At 47.2% G+C, this 21367-nt stretch overlaps 1 protein-coding gene across 1 annotated transcript in view; it reads left to right on the top strand.

The window, feature by feature from the left end:
• Window positions 1-21367, top strand: part of CDH23 (cadherin related 23) — a 431052-nt gene that overhangs the window by 229868 nt on the left and 179817 nt on the right. The window contains exons 11-12 of the mRNA XM_077125003.1: window positions 102-214; window positions 1902-2090. Of these exons, the coding sequence (XP_076981118.1) occupies window positions 102-214; window positions 1902-2090 (302 nt within the window). The remainder of the gene's footprint in view (window positions 1-101; window positions 215-1901; window positions 2091-21367) is intronic.

Below are 21367 nucleotides of genomic sequence, written 5' to 3'. Positions count from 1 at the left end.
ATTCCCAGGCAGGTGCTCTGGCCCCAACCTCAGCCCCAGCCCCAGCCCATGTCCCCTGCCCCGAACCCAGTCACACCCGGGAACGCCTCTCTCTCGCGCAGGAAACACCAACAGCATCTTTGCCCTGGACTACATCAGCGGAGCTCTGACCTTGAATGGGCTGCTGGACCGCGAGAACCCACTGTACAGCCATGGCTTCATCCTGACCGTGAAGGTGAGATCCAGTGGGCGCCTGCATCGCAGGTGGAGGGGGACCAGGGGCCAGCATGCCCCATGCCACGGTGCCAGCCCCCAGCAGTGTCCAGGCGGAGACTCTGAGAGGCACATCACCTCTGTTCTGTCCCTGTGATGATTCCTGGAGCTCAAGCCCAGGGCGCCCATCAGGAAGGGACAGGCATTTGCCAAGTGTTGGCCATGCCAGGTGACTTCCGGGGCACTTTGCATCCATTCTTAGCACCCCCCTAGGATTGGAGCGTTCATCCCTGTTCCCTGGAGGCAGAGGATGGTTAAAGGAGGAGGCTGGTAGGGCTGTCATCAGGAGTAAACGCACGTACATAAAGCTCCTGGCATGTAGTAGGCGCTCCTCTCGTAGCCCTTAGTGTTATCCCATAGTTCCAGCTCTCAGCTGCAGCCATCCGAATTATTGAGTTTGCCCCATTTCTGAGGCTTTGTCCCATTTCTAAGGCTCATGGCTTCCCCGGGTTATTACCTGGTTAGGAAGCAGCACGACAGTGGGGAGGGGGCAGAAGCCGCTGGGACCCCCACTGACAGCCACCTGCCACTCACACCGATTTTAATTAAAATCAATGGCTTGCTGAGCCATTCCCTGGGAAACCCATTTAGGGGTGTGGATCCTGCCTGGGCCTTTGGGGGCCATTCAAGCCCCAGCCATCGACTGAGGGGAGCGGGTGGCACAGGCACTGAGGAGGGGGGCTCTGAGAAGGGGGCTCTTCCACTGGTGTGGGGAGGATGACCGGCCCAGCCTCACCTTTAATTGCTCTCCCTGTCCTTGAGAGGGTCTAGGGGCACCGATGAATTTATTAGGCCCCCTCAGCCTGCTGCCTCCTCTCTCCCACCAACACGTCTGTGTGGGTCGACTGGGGAACAGCCGTGGGACCCCAGCATCACCTTGCCCCACCCACAGCCAAGACCACAGGCCCTTTCAGCTCCACCCCCCACCCCGTTCCTCTTCCTGAGCAGACACTGTCAGCCCCAGTGGGATTGCCGCTTGTGGCCCCAGCTCTGCCACTACTGCACTGTGGGGCTCTGAGCTCAGCTTTTCCTTCTCCACGTAAGATGTGATGGTGGGTTCCTAAACTGGACTGTGAATCCAAATCCCCTGGGGAGCTGGCAAAATAGACTGATTCCTGGGTCTCTTGTCCTCAGATTATGGTTCGGAAGTTGGAATGGGAACTGGGAATGGGACCCCGTCCAGGGGCCTGGAGACCGGGCGCCCAGATGCCTGAGGCTGTCCATTTCCGAGTCCAACCCAGACCCTCAGAGTGCCTAGCCCAGTGCTCAGTCCATAGCGGGTGCTCAATATGGCCTTGAGTTTCTCTGCCTCGGTTTCTTCCTCCGTCAAGCTGAATAAGGATCCTTCCTCCTTTTGCCCTAGATGAGCCCCCATATCTATCTCGTCCTCCCCACCTCACCTCATCCCTATGTCAGTTCTAGAATCCTACTGCCTGAGCTTGAGACTTACTGTGATACCTTGTACTGGTTACTTAACCTCTCTGGGCCTCAGTTTCCCCATCAGTATAATGGGGTGCTCATGATCGAATCCTCCCCCTGGGGACGTGGTGAGGATTAGGGGGGATGATTCCCTTAAAGCGCGGCACCTGGCGCTGAGAGAGGTCCCGGTACATGACAGCCAGTGTCCTGACCATGGCCTCTGCCTGCAGGGCACCGAGCTGAATGACGACCGCACCCCGTCCAATGCCACGGTCACCACGACCTTCAACATCCTCGTCATTGACATCAATGACAACGCCCCCGAGTTCAACAGCTCCGAGTACAGCGTGGCCATCACGGAGCTGGCGCAGGTCGGCTTTGCCCTCCCCCTCTTCATCCAGGTGGTGGATAAGGACGAGGTGAGTCACCGGCACACGCACGGCCCAGCCGCCCTGCAGCCCTGCCTGGGCTGGGCCACCTGGGGTGGGATGCAGGCGGCTCTGGGCTTGCAGGCCCTTGGCTCTGAAATAGAGACAAACTTTGCTGCATCCCCCTCCCCTGCTATGTTCTGAGGAGAAACAGACTGTAAAACTCAGTAGGCTTCTAACCTTTGGGCCAACCTCCTACACCTCGCAAAAAACACTCTTGCACACTCCTCCAATGTCCATATTTATTTATTTAGAGATTATATACGTGGCTATTTTTTGTGTATGTCATATAATAAGTATATTTCCCACAGCCTATTGGACTATCGTGTGCCCTCTTGGGATGCAGGCGCACAGGTTCAGATGCTCCTGTGTAAATGATGACCTGGCCAGAAAGTCTCATTCCTGGTTTTGGTGTAATAAAGGCCCTGCTTTTCCATGCGAGGACCTCAGGAGACTTAAGTTCTGTTGAGAGAATTCCAGGCCATAAGAAGGTGCCACAGGGGGTCAGGGTATCTGCATCTTTTTGGGGCAGGACCTGGCTGAGCCCAACTTTGGAGGGACATGGTCACTAGTGAGGGAATAATTGAGGGGACATTAGGACGGAAGAGACTCCGGGGCAGGGATGCAGCCCCCCTGAGTCCTTCCCACGCCCTGCTGTCATCTGGGGGACAGCCAGGCCAGCATGGCAGACTCACATCCCTTCAGGACCCCCTTGGCTTCCCACTCCCCTCGCCCAGCTCCCACTGGTGCCCGGTCTCCCGGCCCATCACCAGACACAGTCCTTAACAGGATTCTGTGTATGACCCTTGCTCCCCCCAGGCCCCTGCTCTGGAATCCCAGTAAGTTTTTCAGCCTGAGGTGCTCGTCTTCAGTTACTCCTCATGTGGTGCTCCCGCTGTGGCGGTGCTCCCGCTGTGGCGGTGCTCCCGCTGTGGCAGTGCTCCAGGCCAGTCTCCCTCCTTCACTCCTCCTGCCCGAGTTCCACCCCGGATGCTCAGCAGACTACCCCGAGAGGCCAGCATCAGCCCTGACTCGTGTCCTTTCCCCATTTCCCGTCGGCATCTCTCAACTGGCAGTGGTTCCCCCAGGTCTCAGGGCCACGGGGGCAGATCCGTCCCATAGGTGAGGGTGTGCATGCGTGTGTGTGCTTGTGTGCGTGCGTGCACGCGCATGTCTCCACCTCCGCTGAGTAATTCCATATGTGTCTGTCTAAGATGATTAACGTATTGAGCACCTACTATTCACAAGGAGCCATATCTGGCCCCTTGGGGGAATCCAGCTGTCCAAACCAGGGTCTGGATTTGCTCGGTGTAGCAGATAACGCAAGGGGCCAACGGTGTGTGGTACAAACACAGTATGTTCATTTCAAAACATACCCAGAACTGTGGGAATTGTAGGAGGTGAACAATAAGTATAAAAACAAGTTCTAATATTTTCTCACACCCCAGTGGTCCCCTCTGGGACCCCTGAAGTAGAGGCCCCTCATTTTAGAGACTACTGCGTGCATGACAACCTTGGGAGAAAGTCCTGTCTTTGGTCCCATACCAAGAAAAACACTGATTCCAGGGTGCCGGCCAAAGGGCCAAAGTCACCGCGGGTGGTGAAGGCTCCCAGAGTTCAGATAAGGAAGGGGGCAGCCGGGAGGACCAGGAGAGGCCCAAGGGTGAAAGCACTCTGGGCCCGAGCCTTAGGTATCTCAGAGCACAGGAAGGCCAGCTGGCCGGGCACTAGCCCACAGAGAGGCCAAGGGACAGAAAGCTGCAGCTGGACTGACACAGGTTTTGTATGGAAAGAGGGTATGGGGCACAGGCCTCCGGGGGCCTAGAATGCCAGGCATTTGGGTGTGACCTCCGAGGCAGTCCTGGAGGGAGGCAGCTTGGAGTGGTTACCAGCACGAGCCCTGGAATCAGACATGGCCTGGGGTTGAGTCAATGAGCCTTGCCATTTACTAGCGCTGGGACCTGGGGTGAGTCATTAAGCCTTTCTGAGTCTCACTTTACTCATCTGTTTAAAAAAGAAAGAAAGAAAAAAAAAAAGGATGTATCCATCCGTTTTACCGAGTTAACAAATCTACCCTGAAATCTCAATCAACTAATACAACTAAGGCTTGGTTCCCACTCAGGCTACTTGTCCTGCCTGAGCCGGCAGGGACAACCCACACTGTGTAGCCAATCAGGGGCACAGTCTGGAATGTCATTAGTCGCCATAGTAGGGACGAGACAGCTGGAGGACTCAGCACCAGCTCTTCCCAGAAGTGACTCTGTGATTTCTGCCCACGGTCTGTGGGCCAGAACTAGTTATGTGTCCACACCGCACTGCCAAAGGCTAGGGGAACAGTGAAATATTTGTCCCTGCCACAAAGGACGTCAACAAGCATATGGAGAAATGGAGATAGGCTGCTATGTATGTAGAGCTCAGCAGGGTGCCTCAAACACCCATAGATGTCAGCCATCGTCTTTGTCCATGGAGCGGAAGCTCCCTGGCCAGGCTGGTTCCAGGGAGCATCACCTAGAGCTGACCCAGAACTCCCAGAGCCCTGCTCACCTTGACAAGTTTGGGGACTTCGGGCAACCTGACCCCTTGGACTTTATCTCAGGCTCTCTTTGCTGGAAGCCCTGCCTGAAGTGCCTGCAGGAATGTTGGAGAATGCCTGGGCTCCGCCGGCCTGCAGTGGCTGCTCCCCAGCCAGGTAGAGCAATCGGCATGTCCCCTGTGGTCAAGGTGCCTGGTACTACCAGGCCATCCCCTGCGCTCCAGTGCTGCCTTCCCAGGGAAGCTGGCCAGTCTCTCTGACAGGGGAGGACTGAGGTCCTCACCAGGAACAGAATGCTGAAGCCATTGACATTTGAGTACTTCCTGAGTGACCAAAGTTGGGAAGAATTAGGGAACCCCAAAAGGAGCTCTTAAAAAATTGTCATTTCAGGCGGGCCATGATAGCTCAACAGGCAGAGTTCTTACCTGCCATGCTGGAGACCCAGGTTTGATTCCTGGTGCCTGCCCATGCAAAAAAAAAAAAAATTGTCGTTTCATGGGTGCACAGGTGGTTCAGTGGTAGAATGCTCGCCTTTCATGCGGGAGACCCAGGTTCGATTCCTGGACCATGCACCCGCCCAAAATTGTCATTTCTTGCAGTTGCCTTTTTGAGGGGAGAATCTATCTATTAGGATTTGTGTCCGAATTGAAGGTGACTCTGGACTTGCTAGGGTCACTCAGCTGAATGTGTTCGCTGAGCAAATTTGGAGGAGGGAAGAAAGAGTAAGGAGAAGGCCAAATCCCTTTATTACAGGCTCTTTAGAACCGTGTGATTCTCCCTTGCCCTTGCCACTATTGTGATTTTACGGTTATTAGCGTGATTACTTCTTTTCCTGTCTGTCTTCTGATCAGACTGAACTAAGGCAGGTATAGTCTGTTTTTACTCACCAGTGTAACCCAGTGCTTCATACCCCGCCCAGAACGTGGGAGGCACTCCCAAAATATAAGTTAATGCGTGAACTAAGTGATTGTATTAACCATAGCTAGGAAGATGTGGCCTGTCAACTAGAAATGAGATGACTTCAGGCTTTTTTTATTATTATTATTTAGAGAAGTTGTGGGTTTACAGAACAATCATGCATAAAATGCAGGATTTCCACATACCAACCCTGTTATTAACACCTGGCATCGGTGTGGGACGTGGGTTACAACTACGAAAGCACACTTTTATAATTGTACTATGAACTGTAGTCCATGGTTTAATTAGGGTTCACTGTGTGTGTGGTGCAGTTTCATGAATTTTTTTTCTAGTAACGTATACACAACCTAAAATTTCCCATTACCACATCCAAATATACAATTCTATGCTATCATCACCACCGTGCCTTAGCAAAACTTCCATCATCCCAAATAGAAACTGCATTTTAAGCCTTAACCTCCTATTCCTTACTCTCACCTCATCCCCTGGAAACCTATGTTCCAGATTCTGACCCTATGAGTTTGCTTATTCTCATTATTTCATATCAGTGAAATCATACAATATTTGTCCTTTTGTGTCTCTCTTATTTCACTCAATATGATGTCTTCCAGGTTCATCCATGTTGTGGCATGTATTAGAACTCCAGTCTTCTTTGCAGATGAATAATATTGTTTTGTGTGTACAGCATATTTTATCTATCCATCGACTGATGGGCATTTGGCTTGCTTCCATCTTTTCACAATTGTGAATAATGCTGCTATGAACCTCAGTGTGCAAATATCTGTTTGAGTCCCTGCTTTCAGTTATTTGGGTTATATATCTAGAAGTGGTATTGCCAGGTCATATGGTAATTCTATACCTAGCTTTCTAAGGAATTGCCAAAGTGTTTTCCACCGTGGCTGCACCATTTTACATTCCCACCAGCAATGAATAAGTGTTCCTATTTCTCCACATCCTCTCCAACACTTGTAATTTTCTGCTGTGTGTTTTTTTTTAGTAGTAGCCACTCTAGTGAATGTGAAATGGTATCTTGTGGTTTTGATTTGCATTTTCCTATTGGCTAATGATGTTGAGATTTTCATGCGCTTTTTGGTCATTCGTATATCTTCTTTCGAGAAATGTCTATTCAAGCCTTTTGCCTATTTTTTATTTGGGTTGTTTGTCTTTTTGTTGTGGAGCTGAAGAATTTCTTCATATATTCTGGATATTAAACCCATCTTGGATATGGCATTTTCAAATATATTCTCCTCTTCTGTAAGCTGTCATTTTACTTTCATAATGAAGTTCTTTCAGGCACAAGAGTTTTTAGTTTTGATGAGATCCCATTTATCTATTTTTTCTTTTTTTTTATTAATTAACAGAAAAATAAGAAATTAACCCAACATTTAGAAATCATACCATTCTACATATGCAATCAGTAATTCTTAACATCATCACATAGATGCATGATCATCGTTTCTTAGTACATTTGCATCGGTTTAGAAGAACTAGCAACACAACAGAAAAAGATATAGAATGTTAATATAGAGAAAAAAAATAAAAGTAATAATAATAGTAAAAAAAAAAACCTATAGCTCAGATGCAGCTTCATTCAGTGTTTTAACATGATTACTTTACAATTAGGTATTATTGTGCTGTCCATTTTTGAGTATTTTTTCTTTTGTTGCTTGTGCTTTTGGTGTAAAGTCTAAGAAATCATTGCCTAGCACAAGGTCCTGAAGATGCTTCTCTACATTTTCTTCTATGAGTTTTATAGTTTTGCTCATATATTTAGGTCTTCGATCCACGTTGATTTTTGTATATTGTCTGAGATAGGGGTTGTGCTGGTTTGAAAGGATATATACCCCCTAAGAAAGCCATGTTTTAAGATAAATCCCATTTCATAAAGGTAGAATCATCCCTATTCAATACTGTATATTTGAAACTGTAATGAGATCATCTCCCTGGTTGATGTGGTTTAGTCAAGAATGGTTGTTAAACTGGATTAAGGGACTACATGTCTCCACCCATTTGGGTGGGTATTGATTGGTTTACTGGAGTCCTATAAAAGAGGAAACATTTTGGAGAATGAGAGACTCAGAGAGAGCAGAGAATGCTGCAGCACCACAATGCAGAGTCCACGAGCCAGCAACCTTTGGAGATGAAGAAGGAAAGTGCCTCCCGGGGAGCTTCGTGAAATAGGAAGCCAGGAGAGAAAGCTAGCAGATGATGCTGTATTTGCCATGTGCCCTTCCAGCTGAGAGAGGAGCCCTGACTGTGTTCACCATGTGCCTTTCCAGATGAGAGAGAAACCCTGAACTTCATCGGCCTTCTTGAACCAAGGTATCTTTCCCTGGATGTCTTTGATTGGACATTACTATAGACTTGTTGTAATGGGGACATTTTCTCGGCCTTAGAACTGTAAACTAGCAACTCATTAAATCACACCTTTTAAAAGCCATTCCGTTTCTGGTATATTGCATTCTGGCAGCTAGCAAACTAGAACAGATTTTGGTACCGGAGAGTGGGGTGCTACTGCTGCAGTTTGCAAATACCAAACATGTTGGAACGGCTTTTTAATTGGATAAGGGGAAGATTCTGCAGGAGTTGTGAGAAGCTTGATAGAGAAGGCCTAGAATGCTTTGGAGAGACTGTTGGGAGAAATGTGGACTCTAAAGATACCTCTGCTGAGGCCTTAGACAGAAATGAGGCATGTGCTATTGAAAACTGGAAGGAAAGTGAGCCTTGTTTTAAAATGGCAGATAATTTGGCAAAATTGAGTAGTGGCTTTGGCTGGAAGGCAGATTTTAAAAGCCATGAACTTGGCTATTTAGCAGAAGAGATCTCCAAATTAAATGTCGAAAGTGCAGTCTGGTTTCTCCTTGCAGCTTATAGCGAAATGCGACAGGAAAGAGATAAGCTGAAAACTGAACTCTTGAGTAAAAACAAACCAGAAATTGAGGTCCCGGGAAATTCTGGGCCTACAGAAAGGGAGACTACAGAGTATAGTGTGGATTTAACCAAACGTGGAACCAGCCAGCCATTTCAGAGAAAGCCAGGGTCGGACATGGAGTTATCCAGGAAAGATTTGTGGAAACGCCTTATGTCTGATGGGCATGATCCAAGGCTACTGCATAGAAAGCCAACGAGAGTGCTGTGGAACCTGTATAAACAGAGCCACTGCCAGTCTGGACTGGGGGGTTCAGAGAAGGGACACACTGGAGGAAAAATAACTTCAGAGGCAAAACCGTGGAGGCTGAGGTCTGAATTCAAGAAGCCTCGGGCCAGGAGAGTGGACCCACCCAAGCCCATGGAGAGGGTGAGTTTGCCCCAAAGGCAGAGAATGAGCCTTCCACCTCGTTGCAGTGGAAGAGTCATGCCGCCTCAGGCCTTGGAGAGGGTGAAACATGTTCCTTGGGATTTGGGGAGAGCCTGGTTGCCACCACATGGAGGGGTTGAGCGTGTGCCCCGGAGATGGCAGAGAGCCCGGGTGTGGCCCCAATGCTTGGAGAGGGTGGAGCCGAGAGAAAGGTGGTCTCCCCAATATCCCCCAAGGTTGCATTCAGAGAGAGGCAGGCGTAGGTATTTGGAAAGGGTGGGACTGCCACTTTCTAAAGCCCTGAGGATAAATGAGTCTCAGACTTTGAAAACTAATGGACTTTGCCCTGCAGGTTTTCGAAACTGTATGGGTCCGGTGACCCCTGTGTTCCTTCCTCCCTATGGAAATGTGTACATGTATCCTATAACTGTTCCTCCTTTGTATGTTGGCAGCAAATAACTTGTTATGAGTTTTCAAAGGTCCAGAGCAAATGGAGAGAATTTTGCCTTAGGACAGACCATGCCTGTAACTGACTTGATGAGATTTTGTACTGTCTTGTATCTCTTGCATACCTGGGATAAATCCCATTTGATCATGGTTGTACTTCTTTCAATGTGCTTTTGGATTCAGTTTTCTAATATCTTGTTGAGGATTTTAAGATCTATATTCATAAAAAATATTGGTCGGTAATATTCTTTTCTTGTGATATTTTTATCTGGCTTTGGGAAGAGGGTGATGTTGGCCTCGTAGAATGCATTAAGGAGTGTTCCCTCCTCTTCAATGTTTTTGGAAGAGTTTGAGCACGATTGGTGTTAGTTCTTCTGGAATGTTTGGTAATTCACCTGGGAAGCCATCTGGTCCTGGGTTTTTCCTCGTTGGGAGGTTTTTGATGACTGATTCAATCTCTTCACTAGTGATTGCTTTGTTGAGATCTGTTTCTTCTTGAGTCAATGTAGGTAGTTTGTGTTTCTAGGAATTTGTCCATTTCATCTAGCTTATCTAATTTATGGACTTACAAGTTGTTCATAGTGTTCTCTTATAGTCCTTTTTATTTCAGTGGGATAAATAGCAATTTCCCCTTTTTCTCTTCTGATTTTAGTTATTTGTGTCCTCTCTCCTTTATTCTTAGTCTAGCAAAAATATTGTCAGTTTTATTGACCTTTTAAAAGAACTAGCTTTTGGTTTTGTTAATTCTCTATTTCATTTATCTCTCCTCTAATGTTTGCTATTTCCTTCCTTCTGCTCGCTTTGGATTTAATTTGCTCTTCTTTTTCTAATTCTTCCAGTATTGAGGTTAGGTCTCTGATTTAAAATCTTTCTTCTTTCAATCTACGTATTTACTGTTATAAATTTCTCTCTTGAGCTGTCTTTGCTGTATCCCATAAGTTTTGGTATGTTTTACTTTCATTGTCATTCACCTCTAGATATTTCCTAATTTCCCTTGTCATTTCTTCTCTAACCCATTGATTGTTTAAGCATATGTTGCTTAATTTCCACCTTTGTGAAAATTTTCCATTTCTCCCTGTTATTGATTTCCAGCTTCATTCCATTGTGGTTGGAGAAGTTACATTGTACAATTACAATGTTTTTTAATTTACTGAGGCTTGTTTTGTGACCTATGATGTGGTCTGTCCAGGAGGACCATCCACGTGCACTTGAGAAGACTGTGTACTCTGGTTTTGTTGGTGCAACGTTCTATATACATTTCTTAGGTCTAGTTGGTCTAGAATATTGTTCAAGTCTGTAGTTCCTTCCTGTTCTTCTGTCTAGATGTGTTATCCATTATTTAAAATAGTATATTAAATTCTCCTACTTTTAATGTAGAACATGAATATCTCCCTTCAAATTTGTTAGTATTTGCTTCATACGCTTTGAGGTTCTGCTGTTTTCTCGGAGCATATATATTTATAATTTGTACATCTTGTTGATTTGACCCCTTTATATCAGTATATAGTAACTATCTCTGTCCCTTGTAACTGTTTTCGACTTAAAGTCTTGTATTAGTTAGGGTTCTCTAGAGAAACAGAATCAACAGGGAACACTTGCAAATATAGAATTTATAAAAGTATCTCACGTGACCGCAGGAACGCAGAGTCCAAATCCACAGGGCAGGCTGTGAAGCCGACGACTCTGATGGAGGGTCTGGATGAACTCCGCAGGAGAGGCTCACCAGCCGAAACAGGAATGGGGCCTGTCTCCTCTGAGTCCTCCTTAAAAGGCTTCCCATGATTGCATTTAGCATCCCTAATTGCAGAAGACACTCCCCTTTGGCTGATTACAAATGGAATCAGCTGTGGATGCAGCTGACGTGATCATGACCTAATCCTATGAAATGTCCTCATTGCAACAGACAGGCCAGCACTTGCCCAATCAGATAAACAGGTACCACAGCTTGGCCGAGTTGGCACATGTCTATAACCATGACAAGTCTGTTTTATCTGGTACTAGTATAACTACCCCAGCTCTCTTTTGGTTACTTCTTTACATGGCATATTTTTTTCCTTCGTCTCACTTTCAACCTACTTATATGTGAATTTAAGGTGGGTCTCTTGTAGACAGTATATAGTTGAATCATGCTTTTTCATCCATTCTGCCAATCTCTGCCTTTTGACTGAAGAGTTTAAACTTTTAACATTTAAAATCACTACTGATAATGCAGGACTTTCTTCTGCCACTTTGCTGCTTAGATTTTGTAAGTCATACCTTTTGTTGTCCCTTAATTCTTCTGTTACTGCCTATTTTCATATTTGCTTGATTTTTTTGTCTTGTACCATATTGAGTCATTTCTTATTTTTATCTGGATTTAATTTTCATCTGTTTTCCCTGTGGTTACCATAGGGTTAAAATTTCACATCTTAAATATATGTAACAATCATCTTTGATTTGATACCAACTTGACTTCAATAGCATACGTGTACACTTTTCCTGTACTCCTCTACTCCCCACCTTTCTTTGTACTCGTTACAAATTAAATCTTTGTACGTTATATGTCCGAAACCATAGATTTATTATTACTGTTTGCATTTGCTTTTTAGCACTTGTAGGAAGTAAGAAATGGAATTGCATGCCAAAAAATGCAATACAATAGTACTGGCATTTATAATTACCCAAATGGTTACCTTTACCAGAGGTCTTTGTTTCTTTAGTCACTTTGAACCACTGTCTGGTGTCCTTTCCTTTCAGTCTGAAGAACTCCCTTCGGCATTGCTGCCCGCCAGGTCTCATGGTGACAAAATCCCTCAACTTTTGCTTATCTGAGAATGTCTTTATCTCCTCATTTTTGAAAGAAAGTCTCACCGGATTTAAAATTCTTGGTTGACGTTTGTTTTCTTTCAGCGCAGTAAGTATTTCACCCCACTGCCTTCTTGCCTTTATGGCTTCTGATGAGACATCAGGACTTAATACAAATGACTCCCTTGTACATAACACACTGCTCTTCTCTTGAAGCTTTCAGGATTCTCTCCACGTCCTTTGCATTTGACACTTTGATCAGTATATGTCGGGACATATTTCTCTTCATGCTTATCCTGTTTGGCATTTTCTGGTCTTCTTGGATGTGCATATTCATGTCTTTTGCTAAGTTTGAGAAGTTTTCTGTCATTATTTCTGTGATGATTCCTTCTGCCCCTTTTTTTCTGTTTCTCTGGGGCCCCCATAATGCTTATGTTGATATACCTGTTGGTGACCCAAGGGTCTCTTAGGCCACTTGCACTTTTGATAATTCTTTAATATTTCTGTTCCTCAGCCTGACTGACGTCAAGTGTTTTGTCTTAGCTGGTTCTTCCACTATCTACTGTTGATTGGAAAAATGCTGGGAATTTTTCATTTCCGTTATTATAGTCTTCAATTCCAGTAGCTCTGTTTTCCTTTTTAAAATTTCTATTTTTTCTTAAGATTCTCATATTGCTCATTCATTCTTTTCCTTGATATCCTTTAGTTCTTTCTCTGTATTTTCTTTCATCTCCTTGAGCATACTGAAGAACATTACTTTATAGTGTTTGTCCCGTATGCCCACAGTCTGGTCTTATTCACTGATATTTCCTGGGATTTTTATGCTCTCCCTTTGGCTGGGCCATCAATCCTTGTTTCTTTGTTTGTCTTGGAATATTTTGCTGCACACTGTACATTTTAATATTTTAAAATGCTAACTCTGGCATTTATTCCCTGAGATATCTGCTTCTTAAGTTTGTAACCAGCAGGTGATAAGACCGAGATGCCCTCGAGTGTCGACGCCCCTATCAGGAAGCTCCGCCCACGGCGAATACAAGGTGCAGAGTCTTCCCTGTCTTTTCTGGACCTATGTTTTGTCCCGGGCTTGTGCTTTCTAGTGGCATTAAGAGGTCCCCTGTTTATAGGAGTTTGAATTCCCCCTCTACTTGCCAGGAGTCATACTTTCTTCCTTCTCCCGGGTATTCCACCACCCAGGGTAAGTGTTTGCCCCAGGCCAGATGCCTCCATTGTTCCTTACACTACTTTCATCCTCTCAAGCTGCTATTGCCTGGAGGGCCAATTCTGAGGGGAGGAGAGGGGGATGCAGGAGAAGAGTTTCCCAAGCCTATCTTTTGCATCTGGAACAAGGCCAGGGGCCCACAGGGGACTGCAGGCCAGCTCCAAACTGCCCTGGGGAACGGATGGCGCATGGTCCAGGAAGGGTGCCAACAGCTTCTTCCATAGTTCCCCAAAGTTGCACTTTCCTGACCTGCCCAGCAAATTCACTGTCCTCGGCAGCTCTGAGAAAGTGTACTATTTCCTTCGCCACCTTTGTCTGGGGCAGGTTGGAACAATGTTGGTCCTTAGAACCGGGCCACAAGCGATCCGAAGTCACTAATCAAAAGCTGTAATCAGCAGTTGGCCCATGCCCACCTTGGATTTTTTTTTTTAACATTTTTTTTTGTGTGTGTGTGAAATATAACATATACACAAAAAAGCCATAAATTTCAAAGTACATTGTAACAAGTAGCTATAGAGCTATAGAACAGATTTCAGAATTTGGTATGCATTACAGTTCCACAGTTTCAGGTTCTTCCTTCTAGCTGCTCCGAGACACTGGAGGTGAAAAGAAATAATCAATATAGTGAGTCAGCAATCACACTCATTTGTTAAATCCTATCTTCTCTGTTATAACTCTTCCTTCTCCTTTAATCTTTCTCCCAATCTTTAGGGGTATTTGGGCTCTGCCCATTCTAACACTTTCACGTTGGAAATGGGTTTTGATAATATGGGATGGGGAATGGAACTAGTTGATGTTTTGGAGAGACTGGCCCCTGTATGTTTCAGGACTTACCTGGCCTAGCAACCATCTGGAGGTTGTAGGTTTCTGGAAAGTAATCTTAGTGCGTGAAACTTCTATAGAATCTCAGATAGAGCCCTCGGTGTTGATTAGGGGTAACAGGAATGGTGTTGGTTGGAGGGTGGCAAACCATGGTAATTAGCAATATCTAGCTAAAGCTTGCTTAAGAGTAACCTCCAGAATAGCCTCTCCACTCCATTTGAACTCTCTTAGTCTTAGCCACCGATACCTTATTTTGTTACATTTCTTTTCCCCCTTTTGGTCAGGAAGGCATTGTCGATCCCATTGTGCCAGGGCCAGGCTCATCCCTGGGAGTCATCTCCCACATTGCCAGGGAGACTTTCCCCCTTGGATGGCATGTCCCACATAGTGGGGAGGGTAATGGTTTTCCTTCTCAGAGTTGCCAAACTGGATCTAAAGGAAGTAGATTTTTTTAATAGACTTTTTTTTTTGTATGCCTTATGATGGGGTCACATTTCCTTCTTTTTCCATGTGAGTACCCCATCATCGCAGCACCATTTGTTGAAGTTTTTGTTTGTTTCTGTTGGTTTCTTTGTTTGTTTGGAAAGTGCATGGGCTGGGAATCGAACCTGGGTCCCCCTCATGGCAGGCAAGGATTCTGCCACTGAACTACCCTTGCCTGCCTAAAGGAAGTGGATTTTATGTCCCTTTCTGGTACCACCAAGCTATGCCTGGGACTGGAACCCACTGCTGCCTGTTGCAAGAAGAGGGGGTGGGTGCCAGTGACCACCAACAGAGAGCAGTTTACTGGTATTTACCATAATCCTGCAGTTTCTTCTCCTGGTCTTCCCTGGATGCTGTGCAGTGTTCTCCTGGACTCCAGAGTTTTGACATTGCTGATTATAGTTGCTTTGGTGGAGGGACTGATTCCTGGAGCTCCCTACCCCGCCACCTTCCCGCAGTCGTTCTAAGGCCTTTAGCAGGCTGTGTCTTCAGTGCCCCTGGAAGACCAGTTCTGTCTGAGTTTACACTGTGGGGCAGCAGAGGGTGCCGATGGGAAACAGAAAGAGTTTCCTAGCAGCAAAAGAAGGAGGAAGCAGTTTAACCTGTTGGTCAGAACTTTGTGGTAGCCATTTCTAATGAAGCTGCTAATCTAATTCACAAAGAGTTGATAATGTTTGCCATTCCCTTTAGATCTAAGCCTGCTCGGTTGGTGGCTTGCTCAATCTCAGGCTCTACTAGACCATTCAGGACAAAAAGAGGTCCTTGAAAGAGGTCCTTTCTATCTCCCAAGGCCTCCATTCGCATTATCACATCTGCTGAATAATTTCTTCTCTTTTTTCAGCTATAGAAAACTCACAGAAATAGGAACGGAAGGGATGGGGCTGGGCTGAAACCAACAACAGCCCATTTGTACAGTGTGGCAGTTGAGATGCAAATAGATGGTTATGATGCAAATCGGAAAAAAAAAAAAAGAAGCCTCAAAGCAAAGGCCCCAGAAGTCATCCTTGGTGTGGCCGAACTCATCTCTGAGTTTCAAATTAAAGGCTGCAGCAGCCTCATTTCCCTGTGCCTGCTGCTGGGCATTTTCTTGTCTCTTCTTCCATATTCTGGAAAGCCGCAGGAAATGAAAAGCCACGAACACCACTAGGATTCCTTGGGTATCCTTACCCGCCCCCTTGCTCTCTACTGTTTTGCTTTTGTTTTCTCCCATTTGATCAACTTTTCCTCACCTGATCTTGTCTGCAGCCCTTTCCAGCCCCGACCTCTGCAGCTGAGCCGTCATCCTCCCCATCTGCACGGGGTGGGTTTGTGGGGACGGTTGGAATTTTCTGTTCAATTGTCCTAAAAAACGCTCTTCTACTTGATTGCAAGTGGGTTATCTGTGGGTCCTCTGCCTGCAGAATCACACTGACAGAGGACTGGAAGGAAGGAGGCGGTGTGAGGTCCGGCCTGCTTGCTGCTTTAGGAATACCAGCAATTGTTTTAATTATTAAAACAATTAAATATTGTTTTGCGTTACCCATGAGCCCTCCCAGTTGACCCAGAAAACTGAGGATTGACAATTCCTCTCCTCCGCCAGTCAGGAGAAATGCCACCCATTTACCTCGGACCTTTCTTCTCAAGGGTTGGAAGTGTTCGATCCTCTTTCATTTTATTTCTGTCTTACTTCCTACACACAGTGTTTCAGGGTGCATTTGCTGCTGTGTTAAGAATATTTTTGCCAGAGGAGAGGGGCTGGGATGGGGAGAGGGTACCAATGACCCCCCCAGAGAGTCCGCTCTTGCCCATTTCTGACAGCTTCTGGGAATTGAAATAATTTCTGAAAGGCCTTCACCATTGCTTTGCAGGCCCCCTGGACTTTCTGGGGGACTAAGTGGAAGCACGCACAGGTGGGGAGACCTCCATTCATTCATTGAAGCATTGCTGTGCGCCTGCTCAGGCAAAGCACATCCCACTCTGTGCCTCAGTTTTCACCTCTGGAAAACCATGGGTTGGACCAGTCAGTCTTTCAGGATTCTTACAAATCCTAACTTTCTTTTTGTTCAAAAGGGCCTGGATGGGAAGCGGAGCTGCCAGCCTGAAACTTCCCACTTCACTTCTGCCCCATCCCTTTTCCCCTTAAACTTGCTTAGCTGCCTCTGCTCTGCTGCCTGTTTCAGGCAGAAGGGCCTGAACCCACTCTGGGCCTCACCTTCCCCCTCCCCCTCCCAGCCTGCCCACATGCTTGTTTAGTTGGTACCGCCTATAGGCACCTGTCACAGTGTAGGAAGTGGAAGTGGGGTGAGTAGCCAGAGTGGCCAAAATATGGGCTTTGAAGCCAACAGCCTATGTTCAAATCCTGACTCCACTGTTTTTGAGCTGTGTGACCTTAGGAGATTTACTTAACCTCTCTGAGTCTGTTTTCTCAACTGTTAAATGGAGACAATAATAGTGCCTATCTCAAAGCACTGTTCAGAGGAGTATAGTGAGTCAGTATGTGTATTTAGAATAATGCATGGCCCATAGAAAACACTTTTTAAATATTAACAATTATTATTATTCCCAGCCCTGGGAAATGTGTTGCTGTGATTGTCTTTGCTTTTTTCAGAGATGATAAAGTCAAGGCACAGAGAGGTTAAAGGGACTTGCCCAAGGTCACATAGCCAGTGGGTGGCAGAGCTTGGCCTTGAACTCTCAGTCCTGTGCTTCTTGGATGTGCTGTGGGGTCCCCATCTGCAGCTGTGGCTCTCCACGCTCACCCACCTCAACAGCTGATCTTTACTTCCCCATTTCCGCCAAGGAGAGAAGCTCAAGCAACAGTATAGACACAAGGGGACGTAGCCTGTTGGGCAGTGAAATGTGGGAAACAGCGGCGGGGAGTGACGGCCTTAAAAAGTAGTGGGAACCCTTCTGACCAGTGGGAAGAGAGGCTGCTCTCCCCAGCATGGGGCGGGTCACCTCTGGGGCTCCCTGGGGACTGCAGGGTTGAGGATTCAGTTGCAGGGTTTAGGGCCCCTGGGGCAGTCATCTCAGAGGTTTGGTCCCACCAAGTCTGTAGGACTTCCCACCCCTGCACGGCTGCTGGGAAGGTCGGGGGAGAGAGAAGCAGTTGAGGGTGGGGGGAGGCTTCACTGCAGAGGTGAACGGGGACACAGCTGGCAGGAGCTAATTCCACACTATGGCGTTTCGGTCAGGAGATGACACGATTCATTTGTTCGCGGGGGCATAGAAAAAATCAGAGAGAATTACCCACCTCCCCAAGGAGAAAACATCACCAAATAAATACGTAAAAGAAAGTAAATGATGGGGAGAATATGCCATAGTCTGTAATGCTGGATTTGTTTGGTTGTGAGAGGGGGGTGGGTACAGAGGGGCAAATGAGGAGAGATGGTTTTTATTCTCCTGCTAATCCCGGCCTTTATTTTTATCCATCACTCTCATTTTCCATTCCACATGGGTTCCAGACCTGTCAGAGAGCCACAGCCCACAAACTTGTGTTTATTTAAATTGAAATTTATTTTCCTGTTTGTTCCTGTTAGTCTATTCAGGCTGTCATCTCTGCTCCCAGGTCTCTCTGCAGAGGTTGTGCTCTTGGGGGCAGGCCCCGGGGGCTCTCCCACGCTTCCTTTCAGCACAGGGGTGCTTAGCCCAGGGCTCCTCACACCCCCAAGGTATCCATGAACCTGGATGGGGAAAAATTCGCATCTTTCTGTTCACTTACCTCTAACTGAGGTTTAGCATTTCCTTCCGATATGAATATAACACAAAACCATGGTGGTACTGGCATGACCTGTGACTTTGACCCCAGGAGGAATCTCAGATATGTTCATATCACATTACAGGTGTTGCAGGGATCTCAAAATACCATTTATACTCATTGCGGCTTTTACATTATAGCAGTGGAGAGACCCGCTGCGCCATCTTACTTAACGTGTTAAGAAGCACGTACACCATTATAACTTTTTTAATACTCTGATACCTGCATTCCAAAATAATTGGTTACCTTGGTGATCCTGTCTGTTTTATTTTGTGCAATTAAAAACATTATTCTGAGAAGGGGCCCATGGGCTTCACCAGACTATTGGAGGGATCCGTGGCTAGAAAAAGTTGGACACCCCCTCCTTTTCGTTCTGTTCTCCTACCTGAGCTGACTGCGCCTTTTCACCCTCCCTCCCCTCTGTGGGCTTTCTCCCTAAGGCTGACATCCCACCTTGCTTAGAGTCCCCATTCTGAGCCACATCCATTCAGGATGGGAAGGTACAGGGAGGAGGGAGGCTGGGTCAAGCTGTCTGCTTGTGCCTCACATTCAGTTCTGTCCATTTTATAGCTCTGGCCCCTCCAACTGGGCCCCATAAGTCCATTTGCCAGCGTCCACCCTGTGGTGGAGCCACAGTAAATGTGAGTCTTCACTGCCCCAGGGAGTGGTCCCGGCTGCCCTGACCTCCTCCTGCCTGCAATCCCCAGCTCATGGCCCTTTACTTCCCTGCTTTCCTCAGCAGTTCTAGTTAGAGACCAAGCCCTGGAAGCAGTGAAGAGGGATGGGTGAGAGAAGGAAGGGCAGGCTGCCAGCACCCACGGAGGCAGATGGAGGTTTTTGCACTCTTGGTGAATGCGTGATTGTCTGGTTATCCAGACCCTTCATTCTCCTCCATTAGGAAAATAATTGGGATCTGGCTGGAAATCGCCCACCATCTGAAACATTCAATCAGTGCTACCGGATCCCTCCGGGAGGTCGAACAGGAGGTGAATGGAATGCCTTCAACATCTGTACCTCTCACCCAGCGTGTGAGTTCATCAATGAAGTAGTGCTGACAGGAGCAGGGGGGTGAGGATTCTGGTCCAGGGAGGAACCAAGGCAGAGCTAGTGGAGAAGTACAGGTCAGCATCACCCTACTGCCATGCCCTGGACTTCGTCTTGGCTTCTCTTATTTCTTAAAGGCTCTTTGGTTCTTCTGACACATAGCAGGGGTTAAGAGCTGGGCCCAAAGGGATGTTGTTCTAGTTTGCTAGCTGCTGGAATGCAATATACCAGAAATGGACGGCTTTTAAAAGGGGAATTTAATGAGTTGCTAGTTTACAGTTCTAAGGCCAAGAAAATGCCCCAATTAAAACAAGTCTATAGAAATGTCCAATCAAAGGCATCCAGGGAAAGATACCTTGGTTCAAGAAGGCCGATGAAGTTCAGGGTTTCTCTCTCAAGTGAGAAGGCACATGGCGAACACAGTCAGGGCTTCTCTCTCGACTGGAAGGGCACGTGGTGAGAACGGTGTCATCTGCTAGTGTCTTCTCCTGGCTTCCTGTTTCGTGAAGCTCCCCGGGAGGTGTTTTCCTTCTTCATCTCCAAAGGTCACTGGCTGGTGGACTCTCTGCTTCGTGGTGCTGCAGCGTTCTCTGCTCTCTCTGAATCTATCTGAATCTCTCATTCTCCAAAATGTTTCCTCTTTTATAGGACTTCAGAAACTAATCAAGGCCCACTCAAATGGGTGGAGACATATCATCCTGTAATCAAGTTTAACAACCATTCTTAACTAAATCACATCAACCAGGGAGATGATCTCATTACAGTTTCAAACATACAATATTGAATAGGGATTATTCTACCTTTAAGAAATGGGATTTATATTAAAACATGGCTTTTCTTAGGGGGCATACTTCCTTTCAAACCAGCACAGATGTCAACACTGGCTTGCCTCAGCGAGCCTCTAAAATTCTTGGCGCTGGGTGAGCATCTCTCCGCACCTGTGCTGTCCCACCCTCTGTCCCGGCGGTGGCCTGGGGTCTGTTTGCAGCCCTATGCTGTCTCACGGCCTCAGCTCTCGTTTCTAGGGTTCCTCCCCCAAGATTTAGGCTCTCCAGGAAAATCTCTATTGACTTCAAAGCAAGGCCGCTTTGGAAGGGAAGCCAGCAGAGCAGAACAGCCCTGCTTGTGCCTTTTCCCATTAATTTCTCCCCGGTCGCCTTCGCTGAAGCTCTTATTGTGACAGTGATGATTATTAGGATTTTTCTATCATGGCTGCAACCCGTGGTGTGATTCTTCCCGGCATGCTAAGCTCCTACCCCCCGAGGCTCGGGGGTGTCCTCAGCGCAGATTCAGGCACCTCCCAATTTAGTCTCATCCTTAAATCTAGTTAGCATGCTATTTACCCTGGGCCCCGCAGCCCGGCTGGGGGTGTGAAGCAGGGGCCCTTCGGCGCCCAGTCCCACATCACCTTTGGACGGTAGAGTTCATCTTTCATGTTGGATTTGGGGGGCTGTCCGCCTTCACCCGCCTTCCTGGCAGACCCCTACACCACTTCCGCTGCGGTCCATGCCGGGGAGCAGGGCTGGCACACGTGGGAGGAGTGGGACTCGCTTTGTCTGAGAAGTCACATCCCCTAAAAGCTCTGGCTGGGTCTTCCTTGAGCCCCCAAGGAGATGAGAGGCAGAACAAACAGACGTCACCCCTCAATCCTTGATTCGTCTCTCCATTGCCTCTTGACTTCATCGTGGGCCCCGGGAGCCCAGCTTAGCCCGACCTGCTTCCCCTACTGGGCCCACGGGCACTGCCCTGTCTCAAGAGAGAGGGGTAAGTGCAGCTCGGCTGGGGATCAGGCCTGTGTGTCACCCCATCTCCAGTGAGATTATGGATTGTGAAATATTCCTGATCAACAAGCAACAGGGAGGCAGAGTCCTGTGGGCAGCTGTGGTGAGGGAGGGGCACCGAGGGGAGCCCTGAGTCTCCCCCCAACTCTCCTTCCCTGAGGCTTGTTGGCCGCATCCTCCTGAAAGGGGAGACTGTGCAGGAG

This window comes from Tamandua tetradactyla, chromosome 13 (genome assembly GCF_023851605.1).
Source record: "Tamandua tetradactyla isolate mTamTet1 chromosome 13, mTamTet1.pri, whole genome shotgun sequence".
Taxonomy (NCBI): domain Eukaryota; kingdom Metazoa; phylum Chordata; class Mammalia; order Pilosa; family Myrmecophagidae; genus Tamandua; species Tamandua tetradactyla.
Note: the sequence above shows the minus strand (reverse complement) of the source record. Positions and strands in the feature narration are given on the sequence as shown.